This window comes from Oratosquilla oratoria, chromosome 12 (assembly GCF_046742065.1).
Source record: "Oratosquilla oratoria isolate Oo_2021 chromosome 12, ASM4674206v1, whole genome shotgun sequence".
NCBI classification, from domain to species: Eukaryota; Metazoa; Arthropoda; class Malacostraca; order Stomatopoda; family Squillidae; genus Oratosquilla; species Oratosquilla oratoria.
This window is the reverse complement of record NC_134788.1, coordinates 14,848,865-14,870,062: the sequence shown is the minus strand read 5'-3', so window position 1 is coordinate 14,870,062 and position 21,198 is coordinate 14,848,865. Positions and strand designations below refer to the sequence as shown.

General features: G+C 41.6%; 3 protein-coding genes across 3 annotated transcripts in view; 1 reads left to right on the top strand and 2 right to left on the bottom strand.

Moving 5' to 3' along the window:
• The window catches only part of LOC143030569 (facilitated trehalose transporter Tret1-like), a 459,285-nt gene that overhangs the window by 297,211 nt on the left and 140,876 nt on the right, over window positions 1-21,198 (top strand). The gene's annotated exons all lie outside the window — the stretch shown is intronic.
• On the bottom strand, window positions 9,144-14,403 carry LOC143032031 (uncharacterized). The gene is made up of 8 exons (XM_076196501.1): window positions 14,196-14,403; window positions 13,851-14,084; window positions 13,367-13,462; window positions 13,233-13,280; window positions 12,786-12,984; window positions 12,435-12,697; window positions 11,351-11,451; window positions 9,144-9,840 (listed from the first exon to the last, which is right to left on the bottom strand). Exons 1-8 carry the CDS (start codon window positions 14,322-14,324, stop codon window positions 9,216-9,218), a joined length of 1,695 nt encoding a protein of 564 aa, XP_076052616.1. The 5' UTR covers window positions 14,325-14,403; the 3' UTR covers window positions 9,144-9,215.
• Window positions 17,596-21,198, bottom strand: part of LOC143030999 (uncharacterized) — a 36,192-nt gene continuing 32,589 nt past the window's right edge. The window contains exon 3 of the mRNA XM_076194324.1: window positions 17,596-18,875. Coding sequence (XP_076050439.1) covers window positions 18,839-18,875 — 37 coding nt within the window. The 3' untranslated portion in view covers window positions 17,596-18,838. The remainder of the gene's footprint in view (window positions 18,876-21,198) is intronic.

Here is a 21,198-nt window from a genome sequence, read left to right as displayed (position 1 = left end):
AGTTTATTCCATTCATTAACTGCACGGTTGGCGGAGTTGTTTCTACCCACTTCCAAATTAAATCTATTCTTGACAGTTTGAGACCATTGTTTCTTGTCGAATTCTCATTCAGCGTGAAAATTTTGTCGCTTTTGATGTTATCAATTCCCTTTAGAACTTTAAAGACCTGTATCAAATCACCTCTGAGTCTACGCCTTTTTAAGGAAAACAGATTCATATGTTTTAGTCAATTTTCGTATGATTTGTTTTTTATATTTGGAATCAGTTTTGTGGCTCGCCGTTGTATTTTTTCTAGTCTTTCAATGCCTTTAATGCGATTCGGTGTCCATACGGAAACAGCATATTCCAAATGTGGACGAACTAATGAGTGATGGATTTTTGAAGTCAAAGGATTGCGCAATCAGTCCTAGAACCTTATTTGCTTTCTCAGAGGCTGAAATACACTGCTTAGATGATTTGAGATCGTTACTGATAATTACGCCGAAATCCTTTTCACTATCCACTTTTGTTAACGAATTTCCAAATAACTTGTAATCGTACTTACTGTTATTTTTACCTATGTGCATTACCTTGCATTTACTTGTGTTAAATTTCATTAGCCACTTTTCAGACCATTGCTGTAATTCATTTTAATCTTCTTGAATATCTAATTGGTTTAAGTGATCATTTGCTATTCCGCACATTTTTGTATCATCAGCAAATTTGGAAACAATGGAATTTAGTCCGTGGTTTATATCATTTATATATACTATGAATAGAAGTGGTCCAAGAACGGAACCTTGGGGAACTCCACTCGTTACATTTCTTCCATCTAGAAGTTTTTCCATTTATAACAAATCTGCTTTCGATCATTCAACCAATTACTAGTCCAACTTAATAGGCTACCACTTACTCCGTGTGAAGCTAATTTAGTAAGTAGTCTTTCGTGGGGGACGGTATCAAAAGCTTTTGCAAAGTCTAGATATATCAAATCTATATTGTTTCTTTTGTCATAATTCGATATGACTGTGTTGTAAAATTCGAGTAAGTTAGTCACGTAGTCACGCAAGAACATTTCCGTCTGAAACCATACTGGCTGTCATTTATCAAACAGTTACTTTCTAAATAATGTTTGATAGCATATCTGATAATAGTTTCCATCAGTTTTCCTAGGATTGAAGTCAAACTTATAGGCCTTTAGTTATTTGGTTTCTTTTTGTCACGTTTTTTGAATATGGGAGTAACGTTAGTTAGCTTCCATTCTCTTGGGACATCTCCGGATATGATGGATTTCTTGAAAATAATTTCTAATGGAACAACATCTCATTTTTCATTTCCTTTAAGATTCTTGGATGCCAAGCGCTGACTACCTGGTTACTAAGTCTATTCCATTCGTTAACCACTCTGTTGGTAAACCCGCTCTTCCCTATATCCTTCTTACATACATGCATATACCAAGGCTTTTTCCCCCTTACAAGGGAGGTAGCCAAAAAGGACAAGGGATGAAATCATTCCCACCCATTCCATCCCCGAAAACACTCCACACCCCTCCACCCTCCCTCCCATCTCAGCACCTCCTAGATGACGGGTCATCCCTGCACCCCGTCCACTGCCCTGGGTCAGAAGCAGTGTCGCAGGACACAGCACATCCACAGCAAGGCCGCTTCATTAAATCGGCGACCCCCCTCTCCGTCCCTCCATATAAAGGAGAGGACGGGGAGAAAATCCCTTCGTGCTGCGTCAAAATTTTTGCTCACACACACTACCTCACCCCCCATTCCCCCGTCTATTCCACCTCATGCATCACAACATTTTCATGTGGGGTGGGGGGGGGGGAAAGAATACTGCCACCAAGTATTCCCACTTGGATCTTAAGAGGCGAGAATAAAGGGACGGGGATTGGGACTAGGCATCCTTCTCCTTGTAGCCCTGCAGGGGAAACTCCAAAAAGCAAAGGCAGAGGCTATATCCTTCTTAGAAACTAAAATTGTTCCTCCCGTTATATGATGACCATATTTGCATCACCCTTGTCAAGGCCCTTGGCCCATTTGCATCCCATTAAACTCCGATGACAAGATTCTTGTCATTTGGTCAAATAAAACAAAAAATCATAAAACACCAAAATGTTTGATCAAACACCAGAAAAATACGACGTCATATTTTTCTGGTGTTTGATCAAACATTTTGGTGTTTTATGATTTTTTGTTTTATTTGACCAAATGACAAGAATCTTGTCATCGGAGTTTAATGGGTTAAAGCTCTTGGCCCATTTGAATACCTCTATTAGATCACCCCTGATTACGTTATTAGATCGTCCTCAATCGAAACCCAATGTTCAGGGACAGCCAGAACACGTGGCAATCACAAGTACCCGTAGGTGATCGACGTAGATTCAGGAGTCGTTGGGAATCGAGCTTTGGCTGTCGGAGTTCCAGGGCAAGGTGGAAGACCGACTCAGCTCAGGCTGAAATATGTTTTGGTTCTTTTAGGCCTTTGTTGCTCTTCTGCCCTTTGTAAGAGGAAGTTTACAATTCTAACGGTTCGTCGAACGTGTCTGTCGAACCGCGTTCGACGAACTGTTAGACCTTTTAAACCCTCTCTATGTCATCGGTGTCGTGTCGCAACTGATGCAACCTGTTTCGTCAGAGGACGTTCCACTCTCGTGAGAATTGAGTGATGATTACCTTTTTTTTTCATTCTTTTGTGTCAGTTTTCAATTCATGCCGTTCCTGTTTTTAGTACATTTGATTACTTATTGTCTAGTACATTTAATTATTTATTTATTCATTGATTCATCTACTTTGTGCGAAAGATTGCTTAGTCAGATTTTTGTCCCCTCTGACGAATTGCATGTGTTATTGATTGTTATTGATCTCTCTTATATTTTCTTACATTTTCGTTTATCTGTTTATATACTTATTTAGTTTACACATATAGACACACGGACACACACACGGAAACACACACACACACACACACACACACACACACACACACACACACACACACACACACACACACACACACACACACACACACACACACACACACACACACACACACACACACACACACACACACACACACACACACGCTCGATAGAGAGGACTTGTTAAGTTGAGACAAGAGAAACACAAGAGGACATGGAAACTCAGTTATAGAAGAGATCTGAAGAACAGTTTTCCACACATAGTGGAACAAACTGGATGAAAAAATAGTGTGTGCAAAAACCATTTACGAATTTAAGAGCAAATTAGACACTGTGAGATACAAAGGCGGGACACTACGAGCGTAGCTCCCCTTCTCGTAAAATACAACTAGGTAATTACACACACTACTTTCCCACCTCAGAGTATGTCCGATCTCTAGTCAGGGAAACAAGATAAGGAGAAAGATGTATTCCATTGTTCGATATATACTAAACATGCACAGTGAAAATATATATGTATATATATATGTATACACACACATACACATGAGTGCATGAATACTGGTAGGGGTAAGATGAAAAACAATGGTGAGCTTTTGTGAATTTGTTCTCTTAGGCTTTGGACCGCCGTCCTTCTTCAGAAAGATTACTGAATGTTATGCATTTGTTTAAGAACATAAAAACATATGAATGAAGATGAGTACAAGAGACCATAAAGCCTACATTAGGCAGCTCCATGTTCATGATCACCTATCATTCCCATCCATAAAGTTATCTAACATCTCTCAAAACAACCAATAGTTTTAGCTTAGAGTTATCTACCCCTGCTGACGTCATGTCGCTCTCCCCCTGGCCCAGTGAATGACCGTTATTGTAGATGTCTTAGCCCAGTACACATATCCTTCTCGGTTGTTGGTGACCTTACTGATGCCTCTGGTGCTTTGTTCACCTTTACTCCTCATGGCCCCCTTTTTTCTTATTACTATCATCCATGCGTTATTTCAATGTAGAAGGCGTTGGTGTTGTTCTAGCGTTACATAGTTTCTTGTTCGGTGGTGTCTTACTAGCTGTATGTCGAGTTTGTGTTCTTTTATTCCCTTCTCTAGAGTCCGACATGTTTCTTCTGTGAAGATTTTGTTACATATGTTGCACGGTATAGCCTACTACATATATTGTCTTTGTTGGTGTTTTCCCTTATTATGTCACCCGTTTTCCTGTTTGATTTTTGGGCGATCTTTATTCTCACTTCCTGTAAGTATTTATTCAGTGCTAGAGATGTTATTATTATTTTATTATTATTATGTTATTACTATTTACTTGTTATTCATTTTATTATTGTTTATGTTATTATTTCTATTTTTATTGTTTTTTTCTTTTCACTACTCATTATTTCGGTGGCTTTCTTATTAAGTTTTATTAGTAGACCTAGTGGGGAAAATAGTCTCCTGAATTTGTCAACGATACATGTGAATTCTTCTTTTGAAAATTATTTACTATATATTCTTAAACATCATGTGAAAAACCCTATCACAATTTTTTTTTTATTGTGTGCTATAAGAGAGCTGATAAAGTCATCTTTGTTAATAGGTTTTCTATATACGAAAAATTTGACGAGGTTACCCGAATTCCACATCAACGTGTCCAAAAAATGTAATTTGCTATCCTGTTCTTTCTCCTTTGTAAATTGGGCGCACAATATTAATTATGGTTAGTTTACCGACGATATCAGTATAGGTACTTTATGCTCGGTGCAATAATCGCTCAACGACTCAACAATGATCGTTCATGACTCAGTGATGATCATCAAACGATTGTCTTGAGCACTAATTCTTTGTTTTTGAATGATGGGGCTCTTCGTTCTGCTTCGAGCGACTGCCGCTAAAATCGGCAAAAACAAAGAATTTAGTACTCTAGACAATCTTTTGACGATCATCGTTGAGCCATGAACGATCATCGTTGAGCAATTATTGCACCGAGCAATGGTCTACTTCAGTTTCTTTTATACAAGAAGACGCCACTACAACACTAAGTAGAGCGTAACTGGTGATGAGGCCATAGGAAAAAGTCACAGAAAAAAGTCACAGGAAAATCAGTCACAATTAATATATGGTGGCCGGTGATAAAGTCATAAGAAAAAGTCACAGAAAAAAGTGACAATATGTGTTGGCCGCTGTTAGTGCTGATGAGGCAACAGAACAGTTTCAATTAGAACTAATTCAGCTCCAGTGTATTCTGTGTTGAAGGGTGTGCCGCTCATGATACTGGCACATTTTATCAGTATGTTGGGCCAACATATCCCGGAATTTAATGTTTGACTTCTAGGATGATGTCAATGTTCGGCAATACCTATGTCTGTGAACAACTCTTTTCTGTGATGAACTTGAACAACTCTCGACTCAGGTCTCAGCTTACACATGAACATCTCAACATTGAAGGTAGCCACTACTCAATCCTTAGTGTCAAACGCTGATACACTTATACAGGCCAAGAGGTGCCAATTTTCTGGAAACAGCAGTATTACAAATTAAGATAAATAATAGGTTGATTTCCTTTGCACCTTTGCTTCTAGGTTACATGTGAACACGAGTTTATATTAAATCTACCTTTATTATTATCTTTATTATCATCATTATCATTACTCCCTTAATAAGTGGTATCGATCTGGCCCGCGTACTCCTTACTCTGATGAAACGTGGCCCGCTGGGGTAAACGAGTTTGACAACCCTGCGCTATGCTCTCTTGTCTCCGTAGCCTAATCCCGATGCACTGATGACCAAAATGGATCCAACTCCCGTTGATGGAGCCCCCACTACCGCTGCTACACCCAACGCTTCGCTGCCCACTGCCAACGCCGAACACGCCGTCTCACTGAAACTGCAACCCTTCTTCCCGGTCGACACGCCTTCTTGGTTTCGCCGGGCGGAGATCCAGTTCCGCCTACGAAAAATCGATGTGCCTCAAACGAATTCTGAATGTATTCTCAAGGTAATCCCCTAGGGTGTGTTCCAGCATATCTATCGATGGCTCGACAGACGACAACGCCATCCAGTATGACTCCCTGGAGCAGTATCTGTTCCAGGATCTAATGCCGTCGGCAGCCTCCAGAGCCGCAAAAATTCTCCAACTCTCCCAACAGCAACTGGAGGGACATTCAACCAGGCGCAGCGAAACATGAAGATACTGTCCACCGCCCACCTCCCACACAAAGCCTGCAGAACCAGAAGAGGGATCGATATGCTCAGGCGGATGTGGCTCCTGTGCCTCCCATCGCCCGTCTGATCCATCCTTGGCAAAGCCGAGGACATGGCCATCGAAAAAAATTCTTGGGAGGCGGAACACCTCGCTGACACCCACACCGACGCAGTAGGAAGCCAGGACGACATCGTCAACAAGGACGAAATTACCACTGCAGCAGCAGCTTTAGCCAGCAGACGCCAACAACAACGACGCCAGACGACTGGGCCTCTGCACAACTTGTGTTACTACCACAAAATTCGGTGCCTCCGCCAGGAATTGACGACCAGGGTGCACCTGGACAATAAATAAATAAATAAAATAAATAAATAATTAAGTAAAAACGCCTCAAATGGGCCATCGTCCATTACGTTGTCCTCCACGAGCACGATGTGATTCTACATAGCCGGTGAGACCTCAAAACGCAGTTTCCTTATTACCACCGGCACCTGCAGATCCATATTTCCTGCATTTGCTGAAGAACGCTTTCGGGGGTCGCCACTATTCCAGGAGCTTCATCCTGGCGGACTTCAGGACGCCCCTTCTCTGTACTGATTTTCTCTCCCACTACAGATTACTGGTCGACGTCATCAACACTCCCTTGGTCTATGCAACAGCACCCACCTTCACGCCCCTGAAAACCACACCTCAACCAACCGCGGTCGCCGCCATCGATGCTAGACACTACGTCCACCTGCTCACCGAATTCTCCGACGTTTTCAAGAGCTTGAGTTGCGGCAGATGCCACAGACGCCAGCTAAACATGGCGTCTATCACTACATCAAGACGTCTAGGACTCCAGCGTTTGCCAAATACCGCCGCCTACCACAAAACCCTCCAGACGGAAGGTCCCCATCCCTTGGTCCTCCCTTTTCCACTGCCTCGTCCTGCCCCACATCCCTTTTCAGTGGGCAGATACTCAGATTCGGCCTGCGACTGAGGAACATCCTTCACGTCGAGGCTGTGGTAGTCCCTCACTGAACTCCTGGGTACCACAGCCCACCACACCACCTCCTAAAACCCTGCAGCCAACGGCATGGCCGAACAAACCCACCGCTCCCTCAAAGCATCTCCTATGACACATTGACAACTACTGGCAGCCTCAGCTACCATGGATACTCCTTAGCCTCAGGACAGCCATCATGGATGACCTCAACATGTCGCCAGTGAAGATGGTCCTCGGCCAGCCTATATCGTCGCGCTTGCAGAAATATTTCCTCTACAAGAGTCTCCCATGAGCCTGCAGCGGTTGCGACAATTAGTCGGTGAATACGCCCCATGTACGTCGACATGGGAGGTCAAGGAATACCTCCGAAATTATCTCCACACCTCTACGCACGTCTTTCCCGGGACAAACACCACCGCTCACTCGACCCTAAAGTGGTTTCCACTTCGTCCTCGAACGGAATGACAAGACTTACCATTTCTATATTTCCGGCAAGCCAGACTGGGTCTCCATCGACCGTCTAAAACCAGCCTACATAAGAAAATATGAGCATAAGAATGAAGGAGGAAGCTCGCTGGCCGAACGGGCTAGGGCGTTGTTACTTGCGGCGAAGGTCGATGGGATGGCGGCTAGAACCCTGCCACGGACGATGTTGACCAATTGGCATGGTTCATGAAATTCCACGCTACAGAGCCCTCTGCAAGAAGCACCGCTCTAGCCTCCCGACAGGGAGGAGTTTATGACATTAAAGCATATCATCACCATCGTAAACAATGAAAGAGACTACAAGAGACCATGTCCATTATCACCTATGATCCCCATCCATAAAGTTCTAATATTTTCTTAAAACAACCAATTCATTCAGTGCTCACTAAATGGTTACTACGTCTATTCTATTCGTTAACCACTCTATTGATAAACCAGCTCTTGCCTATTAAGCATAAAATTGTCCTATTGAAAGTCGTTACTACAAGTCCTGCCCTGCCGTCTTGACCCATTAAACTCCGATGACAAGATTCTTTGGATCAAACATTTTGGTGTTTTATAATTTTTTGTTTTATTTGACCAAATGACAAGAATCTTGTCATCGGAGTTTAATGGATTATACGATTACCTTGCCTGCATCACCCTTTGCCCCACTTAAATACCTTTATTAGATCGACCTGTACTCTGGCTTTTCAAAGTGTAAGTTTAGGTGCCTAAGCCTGTATTTGTATGTTAAATTTCTGAGCCCTTGTATCTTTTTGGTCATGCTCCTCGGTACTGATTAAAGGAAATTGATATCCATTTGATAGCACGGAGGCAAAAAATGCACCGCATGGTTAAGGAGGGATGGGTCTAATTTCATATAGAGTTCAAGGATTACCTCTGCACTTTTGTTTGTAGCCATCCTAGCAATAAGTCCTAATGCTCTATATTCATTACCAATCTTTTGTATTCTGCTATCTCTGTTCCTGATAGGACATGTCACTGGGATATATTTTATTCACTTCCCTTGCGATTCTCATACTTATGATCTCGGCCATTCCTTCCATCGTTATAATATCCTCTACCCTATCCCACCTTGTTTCTGTTAATATTTCTCCTCCCGTTTTCATAGTCTCTCCAAATGCCTTCTTTTATACTCCTCACCCCTTGTATAAATCAACCAGCTGTTGCCTCGAGTTTCCCCAAGTGGAAAACACGCAGCTCCACAGCGGCTGGCAACGGTCCTCGGAACTTCCCATAGATCTCTCCGGAAAGAAACGTTGGACTGCTGTCAGCTCTTCATATATGAAGAAAGCATAAGTAATACAGTTGAAGTTGATAGAGAGATCTTTGATCCAATCCGGAGACTGGATGGATCCTCAGGGATGCACCCACCTCCTGATGGAGGTGATGGGGTTGACGGGTTTTGAAAATGGGCAGCTTTGTTGTCCATCTTGCAGAACCACCTCATACGGGTACCCGTCCTTGGTCTCTGTTGTAATAGTCTCCGTGTAGACTATTCCAATCAATAAACAAAAAATCCAGCTCTAGGTCGCAAGTAGGAATAGGGTAAATAATCCACTCACATACTACATGGTATTCTCATTTCCTTGGTCCCAATCGTAGACCAGATTACACAATAGCGTATTCATTACCTAACTACTCATCACCATTCCAGAAATAAAATTTACATTCAAGAGACTGCGAATACGAAAGAGTTACATTCTCCACAGTGTCCCTATGCACATCTTCTTTGCCATACGTATAATCTACTCCGGGGGAAATGGTTACTCTATACTGCTTATCCTTTTGAAGAACAACTGGCTTTGTAAAGGTACATAGTTTGTCTTGAGAAGTTGCCGAGCCTACAACTTCCATTATATTAACTTTTCCTTCACAGGGTTCGCTGAAGTAATGAATTTGAATCGTCGTATCACACGAAAGATTTTCAATCAACCCAATATCAAGTGACGCGTACTCATCACTTTCATCAGAGTACAAATCACAGAGAGAAAGATGCTCCATCCCCCTGAGTTTCGGGTATCTTTTGGCCCTCTCGGGACTCAGGGGCATGGTCTCAGGAACGGTCGAGGGGTCGGCTCCCCTGATGGCTCGGAGGATGTGGATACATTCCGTGTGGCTCAAAATGTCAGTGTCCACCACGTTGTCGACAAACTCTTCACAGGACATGGCCAGGAACCGCACCTCCTTCAACAGATCCCCGATCTTCTCCCGAAGGGCACTCCCAGACGGCTCCTCCTGTAGACCGAGTTTAGCTCTTCCCCTGCCGTGTATAGAGTTACAGTATTATTCAGATTACATCTTGCTACGAGAGCTCGACTGGAAATTCTCAAACCAGAGCAGTATACTATAATTAACTAACACTTGCCAGGCAATCAGTCCTTTAAAGGGGACAACCTCAGAAGAAAAGATCATGGTATCATCCTTCAGTAAATCCCTCAAAGTTTCTTTGCTCAGATGCGATATGCTTTCAGACGACATGGCAATGAAACAAATTATTTATATATCTATTCTATTCTATTATTTTTATTCATTCATTTCTTTTTGTTCGTTTATTTTTATTTTTATTCGCTTATCAATTATTTTTATCATTTATTCTATTTACTTAGATTAAGTTATTTTAATTTATTTATTTGATGTCATTCAATTAGATTTTAATAAATTATATGTCTTATTATATATATATATATATATATATATATGTATATATATATGTATATATATATATTTATATATATATATATAATATTAACTTAATTGATCTAGTCAATCTAATTAATCTGGCTTCAATATAATTCTAATTTCATTTTAATTTACTTTTTATTAATCAACTTAAGTTTAACAAGTTTAATAAGTTTTTCATTAGCTTTATCACTTTAATAGATGGGTTATTCAAGTTAGTTGGTAATTCAAGTTAGTTGGTTATTCAAGCTGTCAGTTGATTATTCAAGCTGTTAGTTGGTTATTCAAACTGCTAATTGGTTATTCAATCTGTTAGTTGATTATTCAAGCTGTTAGTTGATTATTCAAGCTGTTAGTTGATTATTCAAGCTGTTATTTGGTTATTCAAACTGCTAATTGGTTATTCAATCTGTTAGTTGATTATTCAAGCTGTTAGTTGATTATTCAAGCTGTTAGTTGATTATTCAAGCTGTTAGTTGGTTATTCAAGCTGTTAGTTGGTTATTCAAGCTGTTAGTTGGTTATTCAAACTGCTAATTGGTTATTCAAACTGTTAGTTGGTTATTCAATTTGGTTATCCAAGTTAATTACTCAAGTTAGTTGTTCAAGTTATTTAATTTTATTTATTTATTCATATATTCATTTTCTATTTTATTTTATTTATTTGTTCATTTTTACATGCATCAAAGAATCCAAAGATAGGGTAATCTACACAGCTGGCATTCAATATTGCCAACAGTCTTTTTATTTGTCCCGTTCGTGTGTAAACTGGCCACCAGAACTATTTTTATTTTCCCGCTGTGACGCTTTGGTTTTGGCCTCGCTTTGCATAACAGGAGACAAAGTTTTAATCAAACAACTATACCCCGACAGCCTGGCCACATGGGGCAGATGACCGTTTCGTCATTGCGCCAACAACAGGAGATATAGGTTTGGTCCTTTATGTTTCATTTAGTTATACGAGGGTATTTTTAAGGGGATGGTAATCTTATGCTCTGAATAATCTTTTGTTTTGTTTACTCTGTAGTGTAATTGTACTTTATGCACGAACGTGGTGAAGGATGATAGGAGCGCTGACCTCACTTCACCTACAGTAATTTGTAGTGTTGTGATGGGGACGTAAGAGGTTGTTTCGAAGGTTGTGTTACGTCAAGCATTCTAGTAACATGCGTGGTGCTGTTGGAGGGCTCCACCTGGGCAAGATGGTGGATCGTCTCCAATCAGGTATCAGTCAGGTGTATTCTCTTCTCAAGCGGCAGGAGGGAAGGTATAAATGTACGTAGATTTGCTTTGTTTTATGTGGTTTGTTTAGTATTCTTTCTAACGTTACTGCTATATGTTTTGCATTGCAAATAGCGGTATAGGGTAACGGCCTATTGCTGGAAGTATCAAAGAGAGAAAATTCCGTTTCTCGGGCAGCTTTGTCGGCCTGCTTGTTGCCTGGGACGGCACCCGGCAGAGGTCAATGGAATTATAGCTGGTTGAGGTATCAATGATCCACGAGAAAATTTCGCGGATGCCGGTAGTGGAAAGAAGAAGAGAGTTTCCGAGGCTCTTTACGAGTAAAAGACGATGGTGAGTCGAGGTGATGGAAGGGATTCGGACCTCATAGACGTTGGAGAGACTCCTGTATAGCCTACTCCACACTCACTACGGGAACTCTGTGTACACGTTTATGGGAGATGAGTAACTAGACAGGTGGAAGAGATTATCTTAAAATGACTGGTTAAAATTCATCTTTAGAACGAGGCCAAGGCAAAACAGGAGAGACATAGGAGTCATAGTGGAGCTTGTGTGGGTATTGTTATCGAAAGGACATTGTCGACTATTTTCAATGTGGATAGATCCTCATGCCCTATGGATCAGAATAGTGCGGGCGTTTGTCTAATCCTTGCACAATTAAAGGGTAGGCAAAGGTAGTGCGGAGGTTTTTGATGCGATATGTTTATCTTAGTAATATCAAGAAGGGATGAATGTCTAGAGGGAGTATCCGCTTAGTGCATATTAGCTTATACATAGGATACTCCTGAAAACACCCGTACCAAGGCGTAGGTAGAGTGAAAATATCGGGTCCATAACTAAGGGCTGTAGGCGAAGCCGAGGAGTAGGATTGACATCCACAGCCTAATTTGTACGGGGCTTTGTCTGTCGACTCCCCACCTTATGTGAGGATTACAGACTCGAGCGTTTTGTGCTGTTTAAGGTAAAGAATGCAGGGAAGGGGCTTTTCAAGAATCAAGCTCAGTAATCGTGCTTGTTTGACCACTGAACACGGGTATGGATGCATCAGAGGGATGTGGAGGGCTCCTGTTTCCTCTTCGGAGGCTTGCCTATCGTATGGATTCCTCCAGAAACCGCAGTATAGACAGCCGTGTTTCGCCCTAAGTATTTGAACTGAAATGTACACATGGAAGAAAACACTGCAGTTGCTCGGTGCCTCTGTCAATACGAGAGTCTGCAGTCAGAAAATACTACAGTACGACTCTTTGTACTCCACGGGCCTCGAGTACGAGTTAGACGCTGTTACCCCGCTCTGTCCTTGACGTTTTTTTCCGTAACAGGACAGGGTCGAGTACACTGGGTGAGACAGAGAGGAATCTCTTCTCTCCATCCAGCTTCTCCATGCCCGTACTTCCCCCTATGGCCCTTTTCAGCCATGGCCAGTTGAACAGGATATAAGGTGGGCATCCGTGCAGGTGTATAGCAGACTTGGAGGATCGTAGGTTCTTGTGCAATTAGAAGGAAATAGAAAGGACTCCCGGGCACCGGTAGGGCCAGATGGTTTAGGTGTGGGTCCTAATCCACGTACTTTTGTCACCATCTTTGAAGAAAAGGAAGGGAAGGTTAGTGGTAACAACAAGAATGAATGGTCCGGTGAGATAAGTAGAGGCAAAACACGTTCATCAACAAATAACATTCATTTGCCAGGCTGTCTGGTATCATATCACGAGTGTGAGATCAAGAAAAGACTTACCAATGGTGGGGATTTTGTCTCTCGACTGCGCCATGGTAGTACAGGTACCTGGCATCAAGTTATAACGAGACATAACAGCAGACTTTTCTCTGGAATAAACACATACCGTAGCATCATTGAACAGGTTAAAGTACCTCTTTGCACTTTTTGTTCATCGCCTCGTCTTCATAAACAAGCGAAGTTTCCAGGGCTGCCAACGTTGTTTTTTCGTTCAGGTTTAAAAGAATGTACTGGAAAAGGAGAATGTTTGCGTCAGAAAGTGAGAAATGACGATTACATTCATCTCGTTATTAAAACCTGGAGTTCATAGAGGTGTTCATTTTTCGTTGCATTTTCTGGTGCCCTGAACAAGACCCCCAAACCTCACTCATCACCTGCACTGTAAAAGGGGAATTGAAATAAACCATTTGGTCTCCCTTTCCAGAAATTAAAGGGAATGTGAGGAGGCATTTCAGCTGTGCACGACTGGATGTACCTCACCCATGTTCCAAATATCGCTAGCTTAGCTCACTCTACTAGTACAGTAAACGAGATATTGCAACATGAATATTTCTTACAATGAATATTTAATATATTGATCAAGTAAAGCCTTGAAGAAGCGAGGGATTCTTTCCATACCTGCAGGCACCGTTTCCTTGAAGATTTCATCTGGTACCTGTGGGCAAGGGCGTATACTTCGAGAGCCTCTTCGACAGACTCTAGATCCATTCGGTCCATATACATATGATCCAGAAGCTTCCGGAATACTTGAGGAGGATCCTCTGGGAGAGGGAGCTCTTTCCCGGGAGCCAAGGGTCCCGTCAGCATGGTGCCGAATACGGGGGAGGTCATGGACAGGATCGTCCTGTGGACCTGAAGGAGTCGCGGATTACGTCCAAAGCCTTCTCCGTGGAACACGTGTCGAAGCATTCCCAACCTTTCCCGAAGAAGGGAGTTTATTTTCAACCAGAATCACACACTTACCTTGAAGGTAGTCTCATACTCTGGAAAGACAATGTCCAGGTCGCTGTACTCGCCCGTTGTGTACAGGTATCGGAGACGCTCCTTGATGCTCTCCATTCCCAACTGCCACGCCTGACCTGATTCAGCCATGCCAGCTCTTCATATGGTGCCTGAAAATGTCGACCGATTTAGCTAGGCGTCAGTGAAAGCAAGTCACGTGGCCTTTGGCCGTCTCACTCATCATCAACTCTCGTGACGGAAAGATGATGTACGACTTGAATTAAAACCGAACTATTATGAACGAAAAGGAAAACACGCATTACAAAGCTAGCTAAGAGCACAATGAAAAATGTGGAAAAAATAATACATTCAATAATTTGTATGTACTAATTCATCCCTTCGCTTGGGTGTGCTCCTATATTTAACTATAGTGGATGCTACGTTCATGGGACCCCGTCTCCATCTTCATTTATCAAAACTAGCCGTAAATTCATCAATGTTGTTGGCACATCCATGTAGAAAGTTGTACTTCTTAACATCTTCAGCAATCTGCCCATTTTAAATAGACCTTTTTTTTCGCTTCATATTAGCAGATCCTCTCTCTCCACTTGTATTCCATTTCATTTTCTGATCTAAATATCATCATCACATCACTTCGTTCTTTGCTCTTCCAATGTGGGTAATCCCCGATTTAAGCCTCATATATATATATATACATATATATATATATATATATATACTCGTATATATGTGTGTATACATATATATGTATATATATACATATATATATATACATATATATATATATATATAATATATATATACATATATATATGTATATATATACATGTATATATATGTATATATATACATATATATATACATATATATATACATATATATATACATATATATATATATATGAATATATATCTATACATATATACATATACACATATATATGTACATATATATATACATATATATACATATATATATATGTATATATATATATATATATATACATTTATATGTACATATATATGTACATATATGTATATATATATATACATATGTATATACATATATATAATATGTATATATATATATATACAAGGCGCTCCTTCAAGAAGCGTTAGACCAACACATAAGAATAACAATTGACTGGACCCAACGAAAACTCGTAAGACTCAACGGTGGGTACATCAGGATTCCTAACGCCACCCCTGGATTCATCAATCTTACGGATAAGTACTTCACCGAGACTAAGAAGTAGCTCCTCAACCTTGGTCTTAACTGCCACGTCCTCTCTATCCCTCGCCCCTACCAGAAGCGGCTAGAGCTTGAAGCCCTCATGGCGGACCTACACAAACTGGCGAACAACGGCAAGGTATTCCTTGATGACGGTATCAAGCAGGACCTTTTCCGTGAGCCTCGCGTCCAAAGAGGGAACCACAATAGCAGGATCCTGAAGCGTCGCCATAAGGAAGCAGCCAAACAACTGCGAGAAGACGCCTCTATTACCACCAGGAGAGCAGACAAGACCGCCAACTTTGTCCTCATTCCCACAGAGGAGTACACTGGTAATCCTGAGATCCTGCTCGCGGACGAGTCTAAATTCCAGAGGATTACGAGAAACCCCACCGAAGTCCTGAAGACAAAATAAGTAAAATCATCGACACCGTGAACGCTGACATGGATGGGGTTAAGCTGCAGAAGGTCTATGGTGCTTACGCCCCAGGCTACTGCTATGGCAACGCAAAAACTCATATTCGGAACAACCCATTGTGACACATCATCTCTCAGATCCCGACTCCCTCCTACCATTTAGCCAAAAGATTGAACGCCCTCCTGACACCCTTCAATCTGTGGTTGATTTCTTGTCCATCCTCAAAGGCGTGGATACCTAAGGAGATATTGCATCCCTCGATGCTGAGGCTCTTTTTACACACGTTCCCCGTGGATAGGATCATAGATTACGTCCTACAGGAAGTCTACCCTGAGAACGCCCCTGCAAAACAGAACATCTCCCAAACTCTCCTGCACCAGCTGCTGGAGATTTGTACCAAGGAAGCCCCTTTCTATGGTCACAATAGACACCTCTACAGACAAATTGATGGTGTGGCTATAAGCTCACCCCTTGGAGTCCTCTTCGCCAACTTTTTCATGGGGTTGGTGGAGAAAGAGGTCTTCAGTAACACCAGAAAGCCTCCCATATACGTTCGTTACGTAGACGACCTTTTTTGTCCTCGTGAGGGACCATAGGGAGCTCGAAGACCTGTGTGTGTGTGTGTGTGTGTGTGTGTGTGTGTGTGTGTGTGTGCGTGCGCTGGTGCACTTCGATCCCAGCTGTGATGAAACCATCTTTTATAATACGCGTTCGAATCTTTAAATAAAACCTTGATCAATGTGGTCATTAGACATTAAGAAGGAATATGGGTAATAATTTCCATTGCATACCCACTATTTAAACTACTCGTAAACAGCGGCGGCGCCAGGAATTTTTAGTTGGGGAGGCTAAGGGGGGCTGAGCAAATTTTTGGGGGGAGCTAATAGTAATATGATAATACATATATATTATCCTCATTTCAGAAGGGGAAGGGGTTAATGGTTGGGGTAGCACTGATGGCTGACAAATCTTTAGCCCTGGCAATTAAAAATTCCACTTAATAAAATTATTTCAATGAATGTTTTAAATTTTCAATTTGCTCATTTCAGTTGGGGGGGCTAATGGGGGGCTGGCCACTTTTTTGGGGGGGCTACAGCTCGTAAACAAGTTTTAGCTGGAAACAATTAGTGTTTTCAAAATACTAGACCTATTATTTTCTCCGCACAAAGATATACTCTTTTCACAACTTTAAAGTTGTTGTACCAGACCTTTCTTTTCCTCACAGTCTAACACCATCATGTCACGTACAATGTGGGCATCCACAACGCAAATTGCACTGGTAAAACCAATAATAATGCAGAACTCGTTGGACCGACTATATTTTGTGACTAAACACAAAGTTTACGAAACAGAATGCTGTCGACAAAAAGGGAAAAAAAAATGAAATCTCTTCTAATCACAACTCCGCCCTCTCGACCACCTCACTTACCTTCGAAATAAAGACGAAATTCAGTCTTCCTGTGTTTTCACAGCAAACGAGCCTCTCAGACTGTCGCACTCTTTCCCGTAGTTAGTACTGACGTAATATTTCTTCCGTTTTCTTTTATGACACAGATATTTAAGAAAACGACATGGAAATACCCAAACAAGCAGGAACTCTTGTAAATGAGCGATTTAGAGCCACTGGCGCCATTTAATGTTCCATATGCAGGGAACATTCGGGGTTTTTTTTTTTTTTATCTATGAGAGGATCATAAATGATGGAAGATAGATTATATTCCCCTAGGGGTATTGAAAAATACGATTATTGGATGGTATAATTTATCTGAAAAATGTATATGTACGTATGCGTTCTTACCTCGTTTTCTATCTCCAAAGAGTATGTAACAAACAACTTGAAGGTTGACGTAATCATACCTTTTTACAGTCATACATGTGCAACAACAATAATTCTAATATAGTAATAGCAATACAGGATAACACTCATATAATATGAGATGTGATACCTGTTGGTAATAATATGTGATACCGCAATGTTTCACACGATAGATAGATAGACTTTATTTGGCAATAAATCAATGTACATGAAATGCAAATAATGACAAGAACACATAGTTCGAAATAATAAATGTAAGTTGCCGAGGATAATACAAAAAGCATGAACGCTTATTTCCATTGTGGTCCTCATCAGGTTATTTTTCTACATTAAGTCACACGGACAAACATACATAGGGGGTTGAGGGGACCAGAGACACTCATGAGTAATACCAGTCAGTACACATATGACACATAAACATTGTTATAGTTTTGCTAATATTACTGAAATGTTTGTACACATAGGAACATTGAGTCCAAATATTTGAGCACCATCCAAAAGGAACATTGCATAGCAAAGGAACAACAAAATAATGTTAAACTGTAACAAACAGTATGAGTGAGTACTATATTGTAGTACCATTAATAATATACTGCATTTTTCTACATCTGTATCAACATGTATGAGTGAGTACTATATCAGAGTAGGACCATTAATGATATACTACAATATTCTACATCTGTAACAACATGTAGTTATAGCGAATCCTACACTGCAGCTAGGGTCACCTATTAATTGAATCTAACATTTTACCTGAATCTCAGGACGGAGTGGGCAATTACTATGAGTAGTACATTATAACCTGAAGCACCAGAGGTAGGGTACAGGGGACCAGTACTCGAATGAGTAAAACAACAAGGAGAATGAGGAAAAAGGTCAGATCATAACTGTTCTCGGAACCTACCAGAGACATATGCCATATTATGACTGGCAAAACAAAGGTGGAAACCAATTTGTAAACATCAATCATTGTTATGCTGAACTAAACTTCTGAAAAAAGGGGGGAGGGGAGGTCAGAAACAGTTATGAGCGAACGCAGATATGGATGGTATTACTCATGGAATCAGGTATCCCTCACTAAGCTAGTAGTACACAAAATCAAGGCTGTTCTCTGTCCATATCTGAGACATATAGTAACCCTTGACTTTTCTCTTGAAGGTAACCTTGCTATTTGTCTTCTTAATGGACACAGGTAGTGAGTTCCATAGTTGAGCACCTGTGAAGTGAAAACTGTTTTTGGTGAAGGGACCTGCATGAGGTACAATAAGAGACTCTTGACTGTTCCGGGTTCGGTTCTCAGCCGATAATGTAAAATTACAGCTCACATATGAGGGAGCAGAATTATGAATGACATTGTAAACCTGGTTTAGTTTCAGCTGCTGGACACGATATTTTACAGGTAACATTCCTACCTTGCTAAATTCTTCAATACCAATATTACGTTGAGGTAGGTTTAGTATGAATCTAATTATCTTATTCTGTGTAACCTGTAGCCGGGACTGGTTTTTTTCTGCTCAGACTACTGTACCAAGAGCTACAAGCGTAATCAAAGTGATGTTGTAACAAGGCTGAGACCAGAAGCTTCTTTGTTTCCAGATCAAAATTTCTGGCTTTTCTGTACAAAAATTTGACTTTATGTGAACACTTGGAAACAATCTTATCTGTTATAGCATTTCCTGAGAGGGACTGATCTAAGGGTATTCCAAGATAGGTTACCTCTTGTTTTGACTCCAAGACATTAACCCCACATCTGACCTGTACATCGCTGCGTTTCCTGAGGTTGGGTTTGGATGCAAAGACAATACATACATACATATACCAAGGCTTTTTCCCCCTTTCAAGGGAGGTAGCCAAAAAGGGAAAGGCATAAAAACACTCCCACCCATTTCATCCCTAAATACATTCCACACCCCTCCCACCCTCCCTCTCATCTGAGCACCTCCTGGATGACGGGTCATCCCTGCACCTTCCCCACCGCCCTGGGTCAGAAGCAGTGTCGCAAGACACAGCACATCCACAGCAAGGCCGCTTCATTTAATCGGCGACCCCCCTCTCCGTCCCCCCTTGCATATAAGGAGAGGACGGGGAGAAATCCCTTCGGGCTGCGTCAAAATTTGCTCACACATACCACCTCACCCCCACCCCCCGCCCATTCCTCCTCATGCAATCACAACATCATCCATATACAACCATTCTCCACTCACCTCTGTCTTCCGTCCTCTCCCTTCCTTCCTCAACAGACATTCCCCTCTTCCCCAAAGCCCCCTTCACCCCATCCATCCACCTCATCCTAGGACGTCCCCTCATGTTCACTCCCTCCACATCTGCCTTCCATACCTCTTTTACTAGTCTTTCTTCACTCATTCTTTCCATGTGTCCAAACCATCCTAATATTCTTTCATCAACCCTATCTCCCAGCTCCTTTTTCACCCCTGTCCTCCTCCTCACCTCCTCATTTCTCACTCTATCTAGCCTAGTAACCCCCACCATACTTCTCAGACACCTCATCTCAAACACATTCAAACTCCTTCTCTCTTCTTCTCTTATGTTACACGTTTCTGCCCCATACAGTGCTGTTGGCACAATCACTCCTTCATACAGTCTCCTCTTCGCATCCATTCCTAAATGTCTATTCCTCATTACACTCTTTAATTCACCAAGGCATTTACTCGCTTCTCTCAATCTACATTCTACCTCCACCTTCACTCCACCTTTTCCTGCTACACTTGCACCCAAGTATCTAAAACTATCCACTTCCTCCAGTCGCTCTCCCTTAATGTTCACTTCCAGTCTACTGCCACTTTCACCCCATGTACATCTCATCACCTTACTTTTACCCACATTTATCTTTAGCTTTCTTCTATCACATACTCTCCCAAACTCTGCCACCAGCTTCCTCAATCCCTCCTCCGATCCTGCCACAAGCGCAGTGTCGTCCGCAAACAACAGCTGGCTCACCTCCCACTTTTCTCCATTTTCTTTAACCATCTCCAATCCCTGACCCACTACCCTTGCATTCACCTCTCGCACCACCCCATCCATGTATAAGTTGAACAGCCAGGGCGACATAATGCATCCTTGACGAAGTCCCACCTTTACCTCAAACCACTCACTCTCTCCATTTCTAATCCCGACACAAGCTCTACTACTCTCATAAAAACTCTTGACAGCTCCCAAAAGCTTTCCTCCTACCCCATAAATCTGCATAACCTCCCACAGTGCCTTTCTGTCTACCCTATCATAAGCCTTTTCCAGATCCATAAAAGCCCAAAAAACATCCTTCCCCTTTCCTATAGCTTTCTCACATATCTGTCTTACCACAAAAATCTGATCTACACAACCTCTACCAGTCCTAAATCCACACTGTTCCTCACCAATTACTCCTTCTGTTCCTCTCCTAATTCTCTCAATCAAGATCCTCCCATAAGCCTTCCCAACTACACTTAACAAGCTAATCCCTCTGAAACTACTACATTCACACTTGTCCCCTTTTCCCTTGTAAAGAGGAACTATACAGGCACTCCTCCAGTCCTCCGGTA